A 16,472-nucleotide genomic window follows, 5' to 3' on the forward strand; every position below is an offset into this window, starting at 1 on the left:
CCAGGGACCTGGGTTTGATTCCCGGTTTGGGTCACTGTCTGTGTGGAGTTTGCACGTTCTCCCTGTGCCTGCATGGGTTTCCTTTGGGTGCTTCGATTCCCTCCAGGTGCTCTGGTTTCCTCCCACAGTCTAAAGATGTGCAGGTTAGGTGAATTGGCTATGCTAAGTTCTCCCTCAGTGTACCCGAACAGGCGCCGGACTGTGGCGACTTGGGGATTTTCACAGTAACTCCATTGCAGTGTGAATGTAAGCCTACTTGTGACGAATAAATAATAAACCTTTAAGATACGGTGGGGAAGACAGTGCTTGCATGCATGTCAAAGTTGAACCTATATCTTTGGAATCATGTTGCTAAGGGCTAGTTTGTTGATGAGAAGAAGGAGAAGTCTAAGGATAGATCTTTGAAGGCTTCCATTACTAGGCGCAGGCTAGGCAGAAAAGCAATTGGTGAAGATACTGTGGCTATATGAACAAAAGTGAGCACAGTCCAACTGTGCTGAACAACAGAGGAAAAGCTTAGGAGGAAAATGCTGTCATTGACCAGTTCAAGGGCTGCATATAGGTCACAGAGGATGAAGGAAGAGAATTAAGGAACATGGTCATTTGTGACTGTTTTGGACTATTTCAGTGCGGTGACAGCTGTGGAAACCTGATAGGAGAGATTGAAATGTGAGGTTATGGGAAAGATGAACATGGAGTTGTGAGCAGACAAGAGAGCTAAGAACCTTGGAGGTGAAAGGTTGCAGATCAGGTAAGGACAGAGAGGGTAAAAGTTTTTTTTTAAGAGAGTGTGATCTCAGCTGTTTGAAAGGAGAGGAAACTATTGTAAAGTCAGATAGCATGCAACCCATAAAGAGAAGTTGGGTGGTCGGCCAATTCATGGTGATGGAATTCAGGGAACTCTGGATGGGTTTTGTGGGCAAGATAAGCTTGGAGAATGTACAAAAGTAGAGTGATGGGCCCTTTGGCAGAGAAGAGCAATGGCTGATAATATTTAAGGTAGGGTCCATCATACATTAGTTATGGATACCTGAACCAGATCTGCAGCAACACATTCATGTTTACACCCCGTGGACTTGAGGGGGCAAAGATGGGATGTATATCAGGAGTAAGAACAATGATGGGAGACGGTAAAGGTTTTACTGAACGCAAGGGTATTAATTGTGGATGGTGGTTGAGCAGATTGGCAGCTGTAGAAATATTATGGAGAATGGGACACCAAAGGCTAAAGCACTGGGAGACTCTGAAAGTTGAGCTGTGAGTGACTTGATATAGTTCTTTCTGGGGCAGTCATAGAGGTTTACAGCATGGAAACAGGCCCTTCGGCCCAATTTGTCCATGCCGCCCTTTTTTTTTAAAAACCCCTAAGCTAATCCCAATTGCTCGTATTTGGCCCATATCCCTCTATACCCATCGTACCCATGTAACTATCTAAATGCTTTTTAAAATATAAAATTGTACCCGCCTCTACCACTACCTCTGGTAGCTTGTTCCAGACACTCTGTGTGAAAAAAGTCATTGAAGGAAGTGAGACTGGCAGCAAGTAGGGGGAACGTTGATTCTGAGTGATGGTGAGAAGTCATCAAAGATGACTTTATTTTTGACCAAGAGTTATGAGATCATGTCGGATGTCAAGGTTAAGAGATGGCTGTGGATATGGGTGGGAGAGTTTATATCAAAACATTTGCATAATTAAATTAACAAATTTAGATAAGGATACTTTTACATCCGAGGAACTCAAAAAATCATTTTTCATAGACTTAATGCTAACTAAAATTGAGGCTATATAAAAATCTTTAAAATGATATAAGTGTTACAACACTAAAAGTGGAAATGTGAGATACCTTCAGTTTGTTCAAGCATTATTATCCTTGCTGGTGACGCCAGGAGTTCTTTCTAATTTTACCCCCAACTCAGACTTGACTGTTTTCCAACAATGTTCCACGCTACTGTGACGCCACACTACGATTCCCAACTGTAAAGGTAGCTCATAATGAAAACAAAAGAAAGACTCGCATTTCTATTGCACCTATCATGGCCTCAGGACATTCCCATGTGTTTCACATTAATTGCACTGCTTTTTGAAGAGGAATCACTGTTGCAATGTCGGAAACACAACAACTAATCTGTATAAAACAAAACCCCAAAAACAGAAAAGCAATTATTATGAGACAACCCGTTTTAGTAGTGATGGTTGAGGGACAAGTGTAGGCCAGGATTTAAAAAAAACATTACAGTTTTCACATAGTCTCTCAAGACAAAGTGATTTAAAACCTGGGGAAAAATAGAGAAAAAATATATTTGGAACATATATCCTTTATGAACAGGTACCTAGTTAATTTATGACATGTAGGTTGAGGCAGTTCTATTTAAATAGGTTGAATCGGTCAAAACAACATTTCAAATGTTGAATGCTTCACATATCATTGATTCTATGAGTTTTAGTTAAAAATGTGGTATAGGATATAGATGTATATATAAATAAAAATAATATGTGAAGACTCCAAGTTGAATTTAATTTAGAAAAAGTTTAACTCTTTTTAAAGTTTATATCAGTCAATATAAATGGAGCAAAGCATTTATATCATTTGTGTTATTCAGCACTGTGAAGTAACACCCATCTTGAATGAGTTTCATGGAACTATTTTGATTTCTATTTTGCGCATTCCAGCTTTTTTTAAACAAAAGCAGCTGTTTCTCTGTACATTTCCTTGGCAACTAAAAGTGTAGTAAAATACAAGAATAATTAATGAACTTGGTTTCCCCCAGAAAGCCAATCTAAAATGGATAAAGATGGCAGAAATTACATGTCACCTCAAAAAGGTTTCCATGGCAAATTGTTGATGTTGCATGCTATGCAATGTTATAGTGCCACTTCAGGGCATTTGGTGAGAGAGAGGTATTGGATTAAACAGTAGAACTGCCAAGACAACATTACTTATGCTACTCAGTTTAAGTAAAGTTTATTGATTAGTGACACAAGTAGGCTTACATTAACGCTGCAATGAAGTTACTGTGAAAGTCCCCTAGTCGCCACACTCCGGCACCTGTTCAGGTACACTGAGGGAGAATTTAGGGTGGCCAATGCACCCAACCAGCACATATTTCGGATTGTTGGAGGAAACCCACGCAGACACGGGGAGAAGGTGCAGACTCTGCACAGATAGTGAGCCAAGCTGGAAATCAAACCCCGGTCCCTGGCGCTGTGAGGCAGCACTGCTAATCACTGTGCCACTGTGTACCAGACTAATTACAAAGAAGAAAATTAAGTACAACAATGCATGGTTTGACAGAGGTTATGGAAAATAGTGTTTCAGCTTTACAAAATACTGTGAAAAGGCAGGTAAAATCATTACCAATGGAATGGGATTCATTAAACTGACTGGCAGTCAGTCTAATGTATCATGGTCTCAGTGTCTCTATGTGAATTGGTAAGACATTAGAAAGAAAATGAAGGAACCATAAAAATGGAAGTGAAATAAATTTTTCAGAAGAAAGTAAAGTAGAAAGGGAGGTGCAATGTTCTGGTCACCTATGTTACCATAATGTGGTATGGTTGGTGCCACACTCACCAGACTGCAGGTTAGGGAAGGTCACTTCATGTGTATGGATGAGGTTGATGTCACCAATGTTACCATGGGTACACCTTGGGCATTTCACAGAGGAAGGGGAGGTTGAGAAAAGTTCACATCGTGCTGCTTCCATCAATCAGGATAATGATTTTTACCGGGGCCCGGGATAGCATGAAGATCTGGAACCCCAGGTGGGCTATTCAAATTCTACAGAGGCTGAGCTCATTTCAATGTCCAAGTTGCTGGGTATTAAGAGAGATCAGAACAAAGGGAATTCCTTCTCCTGATCCCATCCTTTTTAATGTCACTGGAATGGTTTGGGATCAATAGAGGTTCAGCTTCAAACAAGACATAACGCAATCTCAAGACAGGGACCCTCGAGGTCACTTGCCCTGTGGTCAAGCAGTCAAGTTTTTAGGTGTCCAGGTCATCAACAACCTGTCCTGGTCCCCCCATGCCGACACTATAGTTAAGAAAGCCCATCAACGCCTCTACTTTCTCAGAAGACTAAGGAAATTTGGCATGTCAGCTACTACTCTCACCAACGTTTACAGATGCACCATAGAAAGCATTCTTTCTGGTTGTATCACAGCTTGGTATGGCTCCTGCTCTGCCCAAGATCACAAGGAACTACAAAAGATTGTGAATGTAGCCCAATCCATCACGCAAACCAGCCTTCCATCCATTGGCACTGTCTACACTTCCCGCTGCCTCGGCAAAGCAGCCAGCATAATTAAGGACCCCACGCACCCCGGACATTCTCTTTTCCACCTTCTTCCTTCGGGAAAAAGATACAAAAGTCTGAGGTCACGTACCAATCGACTCAAGAACAGCTTCTTCCCTGCTGCTGTCAGACGTTTGAATGGGCTTACCTTGCATTAAGTTGATCTTTCTCTACACCCTAGCTATGACTGTAACACTACATTCTGCACTCTCTCGTTTCCTTCTCTATGAACGGTATGTTTTGTTTGTATAGCATGCAAGAAACAATACTTTTCACTGTATGTTAATACATGTGACAATAATAAATCAAATCAAATCAAAAAAGGAATATTGCTGGCCCTAATTTCACCCATAGAAAGGAAAGTTATGAAATAATAGTGGCACACAGATGAGACTGCTGGGTTGAGTTAAAAAATAATAAGAATTCTGTCAACATTTTGGAAGTACATTATAAACCACTTCATATAATTGGGAAGAAATCGCGGATGAGATTTTTGGCATTTACAGTGATAATTATGTGGGTCGGAAAATGAAATATGCAGCACTGGATGCAGCTTTGGGTAGCTCCAGGTGGACAAATATTGAGGAAATAGTGGCTAAAACCGTAATCGGTTCACATTGAAAACAGACAAAGCAAATGAGGTCCAGGCATAGACTAGATTTCAGAGGGATAGGGAGGGATCTAGCCCAGACTAATTGGAAAAACGGCTATTCAAAGCATAGGCCGTGGTAGCATCTTAGCTGTAGTGCTGAAGATCTGTGCGTCACTAACTTTTAAACACTTCCTCAGCCAAACTGCCCCAGTACAAAAAAAAACAGGGCAAATCTAACCCAGCCGATTTTGACAGAGGAAAATGCTGTGGATGCCTGTAAATTTAACAGAGGAACAGAAAATTTTGGAAATGCTCAGCAGGTCTGGCAGCATCTGTGGAAAGAGAAACAGAGTTAACTGCTGGAATTTTACCATCCCGGCCGCCGTGGGAATCGGAGCAGGCGAGGGCAGACCATGGATAGGTCGGTTGGCATCGGACGGCATTTTACGGTTTTGGGACGAGCAAAGCTGTAAAATCCCGCCCAATCTATCAAGTTATGGCCTTTTGTCAGTTGGATGAATCCAGCATCCTGTGTTTCCGCTGCCCATTACTACCAATTATCAACCTCTTACCAACCATTTGGCTCCAGACATCATAATCTTAATCCAAACAGGAATACAAAAGATGAATCTCAGGGGAGAGCTTAGAATAGCTGCACTAGATATCAAGGTAGCATTTGACTGAGTGTGATATGAAGGAGCCTTCATAAAACTGACTCAATTAAGAAAACCTGGAAAGTTTGCCAATGGCGACAAAGATGAGGGAAAAAGACCTTGTTTATCAAAGGTCAGTCGTCACAGCCCGAGACATCACTGCAGGGAAATGTCCTAAGTTCAATATTCTTTAGCTGCTTCATCAATGAATTTCTCCACGTCACAAGGTCAGGAAAAAGGCTGTTTGTTGACAATTCCAGTGCCAAGCTGCATTCAATACTCATCCAGTAATGAAACAGATCATGCCAGCAGATAGCAGAAAGTTGGATAACATGCAGACTTGGGTGGATAGGTGACATACAATAGGTGAGCAGCTTGTCCCAAACGAGCATGCTCGCCAGCCAGGCAAAGGGTAAAGTGAGGGGAAAGGCATGGTTGCGATTGCAGAAGTGGGAATGGTCCAGGGGCAGTGACTCAAATTATTTTTGTGGAACGAATTCTGCTCTTCCTGAGCCTCATTAGTATAACTGAAACATTTCCCTTATTGGGCCTCCTTTTTTGTGCACAATTGCTAATACTGGTCCTAAGAATGTCTGTGGATTCTGATACATGGATTCTTAAATCTCCTGGTCTCAATCTGGTAGGATGCCAACAAAATTGCTGATGGGAAGCAAGGAGGGCCAATCTTGAATTTAACTCGTGTACCAGGAGTTACAATTCCCCCTGCTTCAATGGTAAACCCACCATCAACAGCTTGGGGATCACTAGTTAGGAGAAGCTGAACTGGACCAGCCATAACTCTATAGCTACAAGAATTAGCAGAGATAGGTATTCTGAGATGAATGGCTATTTGCCCAACTCTTGCCTCCCTGCTATTTACAAGGTTTAAGTCACAGTGTGGTGGAATCATCATCACTCACATAAATGGACAGAACCATAACATTTAACACCTTTCACTTGACTGATGATTTTGTATTGGAATTAATATCTACCTCTCCTGAACCTCTGCACTGTGGTTCATAAACTGCAGGATTTGCTGCAACAAGGTTACTTCAGCAGCCCCTCGCTCCCAAAAGGCTTCTATCAAGAGCAACAATGTTGTGGAAACCCCATCATCTCCAACTTGTCCTTCAAGTCATACCCAATCCTGAAATTCCCTAACACTACAGCAAGAATACCATCATGTCACACCTGCTGTGGTTTAAGGAGAGGACCCATTTTTCAGGGCAGCCAGATATCAGCAATTCTAACCGAGGAACAAATAGCTATCTGTCAGTTCTTAGTACATGTTGCAGTGTCAGTGTACCAACCGACTCATTATACTGTGAGGCATGATTTATACTGTGGCGACAGAGGCTTTTGGCTCCAATACAAATTTTGTTGGCTGCAAACTAAAGTTTACAGAGCAATTACACCCTGTTCTACTTGAATTATTGAAGGGAAGTCAAAACTCAAGACTGACCAGGCATCGTACCAAAAACCTTATCCACTAAAATGGTCAATTTGAATTTGATGTAAACAAATTTTGCTTAATTTATGGTAACTATACTGAGTATCTTCCAAAACTTGGGTAAATATTCTGTCTAAGAACTCTAGTAGTAAGTTCCTTTAGTAATAGCACTGCTAAGAATAAGAACATAAGAAATAGGAGCAGGAGTGGACCACATGGCATATTGAGTTTGCTCCGCAATTTAATATGATCATGGCTGATCTTGGGCTTTAACTCCATTTTCCCATCCGTTCCCCATACCCCTTGATTTCCTAAGAGATCAAAAATCTGTCTATCCCAGCCTTAAACGTATTCAATGATGGAGCAACCCTCTGAGATAGAGAATTCCAAAGATTCACAACTCTTTGAAATAAGTAATCTCTCCTCATCTCAGTCCTAAATAATAAATCCTTTATCCTGAGACTCTGTGTTTTAGATTCCCCAAACAATGGAGACAAACTTTCAAAACACACCCTATTAAACTATTTCAGAATTTTATAGGTTTCAATGAGATCGCCTCTCATTCCTCCAAACTCCTGAGAATATAAGCCCAATTTACTCAACGACTCTTCATAGGATAAACCCCTCATCCCATGTACCAATTAAATGAATATTTGCTGTACTGCCTCCAATGCAAGTACATCCTTTCTTAAACATGGAGACCAAAACTGCACTCAGTGCTCCAGATGCAGTTTCACCAAAACCCTGTACAACTGTAGCAAAACATCTTTATTCTTATACGGTAATACCCTTACAATAAAAGCCAACATGCCATTTGCCTTCCTAATTGCTTGTGTACTTGCATGTTAACTTTCTGTGTTCTTTGTATAAGTACACCAAAGTCTCATGATGTCAACGTTTCTCACCGTTTTCAAAGTATTCTGCTTTTTTATTCATTCAAAAGTGAACAACTCTACAGTTCCCTATATTACATTCCATCTGCCATCTTGTTATCTGCTCACCTGACCTGTACATCTCTTTACAGCCCGTGTCCCCGCCTTCAGCTTACCTTTCCACTCAGCTTGGTATCATCAAATTTTAATACGTTACACACTGGGTGGGAAAGTCCAGTCTCAACTGTGGTGGGACTCGTTGCAAGAGAGAATGGCAAATTTGGCATTCCAACCAAAACTCCATTCACTTTCAACGACACTGGAAAATACCAGCTGTTTAAAGTTTATTTATTAGTGTCACAAGTAGGCTTACATTCACACTGCAATGAGGTTACTGTGAAAATCCCCTAGTCGCCACACTCCGGCGCCTGTTCGGGTACACTGAGGGAGAATTTAGCATGGCCAATGCACCTAACCAGCACATCTTCCAGACTGTGGGAGGAAACCGGAGCAACTGGAGGAAACCCACGGGGAGAACATACAGACTCCGCACAGACAGTGGCCCAAGCCAGGAGTCGAACCCAGGTCCCTGGTGCTGTGAGGCAGCAGTGCTAACCACTGTGCCACCGTGCTGCCCAGACAGAAAAGTTTCGTCTCAGTCTCTTCATCCAAGTCATTAATATAGATTGTAAATGGCTGAAGCCCCAGCGCTGATTCTTGTGGCATTCCACGACTCACTGCCTACCAACTTAAAAAGATCTGCTTATGCCCATTCTGTTTTCTATAAGTTAATCAATCCTCGATACATGCTAACACATGCGGCACAGTGGTTAGCACTGCTGCCTCACAGAGCCAGGGACCCGGGTTCAATTCCCGGCTTCGGTCACTGTCTGTGTGGAGTCACCACATTCTCCCTGTGTCTGCATGGACTTCCTCCGGGTGTTCTGGTTTCCTCCCACAGTCTGAAAGACGTGCTGGTTGGGTGCATTGGCCATGTTAAATTCTCCCTCAGTGTACCCGAACAGGCGACGGAGTGCGGCGACTATGGGATTTGCACAGTAACTTCATTGCAGTGCTAATGTAAGCCTACTTGTGATGATAATTAATAAATAAATAATTTGCACCAAACTCAATGAGCCCTTTTCTTACCTATTAACCTTTTGTGTGATATCTTATTGATTGCCTTTTGGAAATCCTGATGTGCTACATCTCCTGGTTCTCTAACTGCCCCATCAGTTACATACTCAAAACATTCTAATGAATTTGTCAAACAGGTTTTCCCTTTAGTAAAACCGTGTTGACTAGTTCTCAGCATACTATGCTTTTCTAAGTGTATTGTTAAAATTACTGTAATAATAGATTTCAGCATTTTCCCAATAACTGATGTTAGATTAAGTGGCCTGTGGTTCACTGTTTTTTCTCCAGGCACATTCTTGAAAAGCTGTGTAACATTTTCCAACTTCTAATCCAGTGGGACCACTCCTGAAAACAAGGGATTTTGGAAAATCATAGCGACCACATCCATAGAATCACTACAGTGCAAAGGGGGCCATTTGGCCCATTGAATCTCCGCAGATTCTTCAAAAGAGGATCTTTATCCAAGTCCACCTCCCCTTTAATCCTGCGTATTTAGCCTGGCTAATCCACTAGCTCGCACATCTTTGGACTGTGGGAGAAAACCAGAGGAAACCCACACAGAGACGGGGGAACATGTAAACAACAGACGGACAGTCACCTGAGGCTGGAATCGAATCCAGGTCCCTGGCGCTGAGGCAGCAGTGCTAACCACTGTACCACCCTTAGGCATTGGATAGGGTTTTCTGGTCCTGCCTGCCATGAAACTGGAAATTTCCACCCTAAGTCAATGGAACTTTTGCTACTTTGTCAAATCTTCTGTCTTGCCTGTGCCAATTCAGCCGGCAGGACTGGAAAACTTAGGCCACTATCTCTGCAGCTATTTCTTTTAGAGCCCGAGGGTGTAGGCAAACTGGTCCAGGGGATTTGTCGGATTTTAGTTCCTAAAATTTCTCCAATGTTTTGTCTCTGCTGATATTAATTTCCCTAATTTTCTCACTCTGTTTAGACCCTCGGTTATTTCTGGTATGGAACTTGTGTCTGCCACTGTGAAGAGAAAGTATTTGTTCATTGCCTCCGCCATTACCTCACTCCCCATGATCATTTCTCCTAACAGACCAACATTTACTTTAGCTACTTTCTTCCTTCTTGTACACTTATAACAGTTTTTTCAATCCATTTTCATATCCTTGGCTAGTTTATTCTTATTCTATATTTCCCATTTGATACATTTTTGGTGGTCCTTCACTGGTTTCAAAAACACTCCCAATCCTCAGACTTGCTACTTTTTTTTGCAAAATTGTAAGCCTCTTCTTTTAATCTAACACTTTTAATCTAAATTTAATTTCCTGCCTGAGCCATGGAAGGATCTAACTTGTTGAGTTTTTGTTATACAGTGCAATGTATTTTTGTTGAACATTTTGAATCATCTCTTTAAATGTTTCCCACTGCTCATTTGACTACATACTTTGTAGTCTATTTACCCAATTAACTGCAGCCAGTTCTCTCCTCATATCTATGTAATTGTCTTTGTTTAAGTTTAAGAGTTTTTTGTGCATGTTGCTGAAAACATAGAATTTTTGTTGAAGCTAATCAGGAGAATTTGCAAGAATTTCAAATGTAATGGGAACAACAAGGGAGTTATGGTGGCACATGGTTAGCACTGCTACCTCACAGCTCCAGGGACCTGGGTTTGATTCCTGGCTTGGGTGACTATCTGTGTGGAGTTTGCACGTTCTCCCTGTGTCTGCATGGGTTTCCTTCAGGTGTTCCGATTTCCCCCCACAGTCCAAAGATGTGTGGGTTAGGTGCATCTGTCACGCTAAATTGTCCCTTAGTGTCCTGGGATGCGTAGGCTAGAGGGATTAGTGAGGTAAATGTGTGAGGTTGCGGGGATAGGCCCTGGGTGGGATTGTTGTCAGTGCAGACTTGATGGGCCGAATGGCCTCCTTCTGGACTGTTGGATTCTATGATTCTATGAACAATGTATATATTTTTTTCATTCATTCATGGGATGTGGGCATTGTTGGCTAGGTCAGTATTCATCGTTCATCCCTAATTGCTCTTGAGAAAGTGCTGCGAGTTGCCTTCCTGAACCGCTGCAGTCCACGTAGTGTAGGTACACGCACGGAGGGAGTTCCAGGATATTGACTCAGTGACAGTGAAGGAACAGAGATATATTTCCAAGTCAGGATGGTGAGTGCCTTTTTAAAATTCATTCATGAGACATGAGTGTCGCTGTCTGACCAGCATTTATTGCCCATCCCTAGCCACCCTTGAATCGAGTGGCTTGCTAGGCCATTTCAAAGGGCAGTTGAGAGTCAACCGTATTGCTGTGACTTTGGAATCACATGTAGGCCAAAACAGGATGGCAAATTTCCTTCCTTAAAGTACATTAGTGAACCAGATGGGTTTTCTATCGACAATGGTTTCATGGTCATCAGTAGATACTTAATTCCAGATTTTTAAAATTAAATTCAAATTCCACCAGCTGCCGTGGAGGGATTCGAACCCCAGTCCCCAGAACATTAGCTGAGTTTCTGGATTAATAGTCTAGCAATAATATCACTCGGCTATTGCCTCCCCTAAGTGTCCTTTAGGAACCGGCCAGCTCGGTTAGGGCTGGGTTTGCCGTTGTTGTTTCCAGTGCCTAGGTCAATGTTGGGTGGTTCATCGATGTTGCGATTTGGTACAACTGAGTGATTTACTAGGCCATTTCAGTGAGCAGTTAAGAATCCACCACACTGCTGTGGGTCTGGAGTCACATGCAGGCTAGACCATGGCAGATTTCCTTCCCTGGAGGATATTAGTAGGTATGTATGAGAATAGAGTGCTGATTGGTTGGCAAATGGACTCTGATTGATAGAAGCATTGGCATGGAGAATACATGAAACTTAAACCAGGCAACCTCACTCGGATTGGTCAAGGCATTGCTTGGTTTAAATTTCCAACAATGCTCGACAGTTGCATCAACTGCATTCTCCATGGAAGCAGTTCTATCAAGCAGAGCTCACTTGCCGAACAATCAGCACTCTCTTCTCTATATAGCATAAGTTGTTGTTCCCTTTACATTTGATATTCTTGTGAATTGTCCTGATGAGTGCAAGATGAAAAGCTTTGACAAAAATGTCTCTTTTTTCAGCAATACTCTGTGCTACCCAACAACAAATTTTGTTTCCATTAAATCGCTCAATCACGAGCCGTATGCGTAGGTGTTTCTCTTCCTGCCCTCCTCCCTCCAGTTACTCTGTCAACTACCCAACTAACAAATGATCATTTGGCTGCGACTGGAACAACCCAACAACCCAGTGAAGCATCCCAACGTCAGATGAGATTTAGGTTGGATTTGGGGATCTAGGCCAGTCTTGGAATCCTCAGCTGATTTAGCAATACTTTGTGCTTTCAGTCTTCGCTCTCATAAAAGTTGCCTCCGTTTAGCAGGTTTTGGTATTTTGAATCGATCATCAATCAATAAAATGTGCGTCGCTTTTAAAATTGCTTGAAGCCGAAACACTAGAGGGCGGAATTTTCTCTTCCCGCCCGCCACAGGAATCATGGCAGGCGGGACCATGGACCATGCAAAGATCCGTTGACCTCAGGTAGGATTTTCCGGCCTTGGGGCGAATGCGGCCGGAAAATCCCACCACAGGTCTTTTATAACAAAACTACTAATATATCCAAACAAATAGGACAGACATTAAAATAAAATGAATTTATCCATCTGCAGATAGACATTGATCATTGGCACCATTGTAAATCACATCAGAACAATATCCAGGTTTTTCCATAATTTAGTACAAATTTATGAAGAGTCAACTTGATTTATTTCTTGTTCCTTTGAGATTTACCTCGTCAGGAATATCTTGAAAATGGCATAAAAAATCCGGGAGCAAAAAAGCCTGCAGTGAATATTTTACTGTTATCAGTCTAATATAAAGACTATAACCTCTCAGCATACCTTTGGCTCTGATTTTCCAGTTATCTTTTTCAGTAGTTCGTTTAGGTGGTTCCAGTTACCTTGTGAGTACCAGCCAGGTTGCTCTAACGAGGGAAGTGGCTCCCTTTCTTCATCATTAACTGTGAATAAATTAAACAAGTTCATCAAAAAGGCTTCACATTTTCCTCATTAATTTGAATAATAAATATCACCAACATTAGAAAAGCATTCTGTATCTTGTAGACGGTTTAAGTGCCTTTTGTCTCTGCATTCCGTTCTATTTTTGTTTTTCCACTCCACACAATTAGAGTCATAGAGGTTTACAGCATGGAAACAGGCCCTTCAGCCCAACTTGCCCATGCCGCCCTTTTTTTAAACCCCTAAGCTAATCCCAATTGCCCACATTTGGCCCATATCCCTCTATACCCATTTTACCCATGTAACTGTCTAAATGCTTTTTAAAAGACAAAATTGTACCTGCCTCTACTACTATCTCTGGCAGCTTGTGCTAGACACTCACCACCCTGTGTGTGAAAAAATTGCCTCTCTGGACACTTTTGTATCTCTCCCCTCTCACCTTAAACCTATGCCCTCTCGTTTTAGACTCCCCTACCTTTGGGAAAAGATATTGACTATCTAGCTGACCTATGCCCCTCATTATTTTATAGACCTCTATATGATCACCCCTCAGCCTCCTACGCTCCAGAGAAAAAAGTCCCAGTCTATCCAGCCTCTCCTCATAACTCAATCCATCAAGTCCCGGTAGGATCCTAATAAATCTTTTCTGCACTCTTTCTAGTTAATAATAATATCCTTTCTATAATAGGGTGACCACAACTGTACACAGTATTCCAAGTGTGGCCTTACCAATGTATTGTACAGCTTCAACAAGACGTCCCAACTCCTGTATTCAATTCTCACTTGAGAGAAGAAATTCTCTAAGCATTACAACTATGGAGTCTGATCTCTTCAGAATGCTGCTCCACAAATGTAGCATTCTGTTTGCATAACTGGTGGGATAGGTTTGTTAACTATATTGTCCTACATTTCAGACCTGGAACTCTTAGAAACCTGCAGCCCATTGACTATCAAGATGTGGCCATCACCAACCACTCTTCCCGTATCTACCCCTTTTAGGATTCTGAAGAGAGCGTTCTCTCTGGGACACCTTGGTCCACTGCCCAACATTGCCTTCATTTCATAAAGCATCTTTTCAAGCATCCCACCATCAAAGGTCAAGAACACTCTTTCCAGGAGAAACAGATTTAGTTGCGCTCCTTCCAAATAATGAGACTTTATTTACTGCTCAGGATGCAGCTTGCTGCGCATTGGGATGGCCAAAAGCATAACCTAAACATTCCAAAGAGCCATAGAACCCCTACAGTGCAGAAAGAGGCCATTTGGCCCATCGAGTCTGCACCAACTCTCTGAATGAGCATCCCACCCAGGCCTTCCCCGTAACTCTGTGTATTCCCCACGGCTAATTCATCTAATATACACATCTTTGGACACTAAGGGGGAATTTAGCATGGCCAATCTCCCCCCTCTCTCCCAAAATTATTCAACCCTCTGTTTCTCTCTCCACAGGTGCTGCCAGACCTGGTAAGTTTTTTCTACATTTTCTGTTTTTATTTCAGATTTCCTGAACTGCAGTACTTTGCTCCTGTACTGGAGGATGGATAACCTGCTCTGTAGCTTCTGTCAATGTTGCATCGTAACTAGCTTGCAGGATTTATGCCAAGGGTGACATTTCCTGACTCTCCTTTGCTCCATGTGAGGAGGTGGTGCCTGCTTCAAATCACCACTTCATTATAATAATACATTTAAGGACAGGCAGGTGTGACTCCACATCTGTTTCATGTCACAGCACTCTGTAAATGTAACAGCCCCTGGTATTGTGTCAGCTGTGTACTGATAGTTCCAGAAAAGAAAGTCATGTCTACAGATGTACACAGTGCTCCCAAAATTTCAATATTAATAAAGTAACCGTGGGTCTTTTCTAAAACCAACAAAACACTAAATTTCTTTTTTAAGACATCTTGATTGTTAAACGACATTCATTTACTATGCAAGATTAAAGATCCTTGTTTCAAAATAACTATCTTGTAACCATTTTATTAATGCAGAATGATAAAATGGGTACTAACTGAAGATACATTTGCATTTCACCTCTTCCTCCACCAGGTGAACATAATGTATAAATAAAAATCTATTAATTCAGTGAGAAAGCCGGCACAAATAAAAGTTTATGATAAACTCCTCAGGGTCAGCTGCAGAATTTTAAGAAATTTGTCAAAATATCCCAATCATTGTTTGCAGAGAGAGAATCAAATGCAGTGATATATATGACTCTCACCAACCTACAGGATCACCGTAGAAAGCATCCTTTCTGGATTTCTCACAGCTTGGTATGGCCCCTGCATTTGTGGTAATAGCATTCTGACCAAGACCGCAGGAAACTACAAAGGGTTGTATATGTAGCCCAGTCCACCACACAAACCTACCTCCTGTCCATTGACTCCATCTACATTCCCGGCTGCCTCAGGAAAGCAGCCAGCATAATCAAGGACCCCACGCACTCCAGACATACTCTTCCATTCGGTTGAGATCACACACCAACCAACTCAAGAACAGCTGCTTCCCTACTGCCAACAGACTTTTGAATGGACCTACCATATGTTAAGCTGATCTTTCTCTTCACCCTATCTGTAACTGCAACACTGTATTCTGCACCCTCTCCTTTATTTCCCCCTAGTACTCTAGGAACGGTATGCTTTGTCTGTAACAGCTCGCAAGAAATAATACTTCTCACTGTATCCAGTACGTGACAATACATCAATTCAATTCAGTTCAATAAAACAAAATCCCTCCTATAAATGTAGAAATAAGAAATAGAAGCAGGAGCAAGACATAATCCCTCAAGGCCGCTTCACCATTCAATACATCATTGCTGATCACAGACCTGAACTGCACTTGCCTGCCCACTCCACTATCTCTCAATTCCCTGAGAAGCTAAAGAAACCCCTGCCTATCTCAGGTTGTAAATATTTTCAACAATAGAGCATTAACCCTGTAGGATAGCGAATTCTGAAGATTCACAAGCCTCTCAGTGAAAACACTTCTCCTCATTTTAGTCCTAAATGATCAGCCCTTTAATTTGGAGCTGTGCCTGCTTGCTCTCAATTCCGCAGTCAGTGAAAATAATCTGTATGTTTCAATGAGTTCTCATTCTTCCAAACTCGAGAGCATCAGCTCCACTGACTTAGCCCCTCATCGTAGGGCAACCCGCGCATGCCAGGAACCAATCTGGTTTGCTGTACTACCTCCAATGCAAGTACCTCCTTCTTTAAAAATGGAGATCAAAGTTGCACACAGTACTCCAAGTACGGTCTCACCAAGACCCTGTACAAGGGTACCAAGACTTCCTTATTCTTGTACTCCAATCACCTCGCAATAAAGACCAAACGTGTCATCTGCCTTCATAATTGCTTGTTTTACCTGCATGCCAACTTTTTGTGTTTCTTGTACAAGTACACGTCTCCCTGAATATAAACATTAACAAGTTTCACACCTTTTAAGTATTCGGTTTTCTATTCTT

General features: G+C 41.9%; 1 protein-coding gene across 1 annotated transcript in view; it reads right to left on the bottom strand.

Annotated features, from left to right (window-relative positions):
- The window catches only part of nt5dc1 (5'-nucleotidase domain containing 1), a 545,446-nt gene that overhangs the window by 54,406 nt on the left and 474,568 nt on the right, over positions 1-16,472 (bottom strand). The window contains exon 9 of the mRNA XM_078212694.1: positions 12,896-13,014. Within this exon, the coding sequence (XP_078068820.1) occupies positions 12,896-13,014 (119 nt within the window). The remainder of the gene's footprint in view (positions 1-12,895; positions 13,015-16,472) is intronic.

Source organism: Mustelus asterias, chromosome 5 (assembly GCF_964213995.1).
Source record: "Mustelus asterias chromosome 5, sMusAst1.hap1.1, whole genome shotgun sequence".
NCBI lineage: Eukaryota > Metazoa > Chordata > Chondrichthyes > Carcharhiniformes > Triakidae > Mustelus > Mustelus asterias.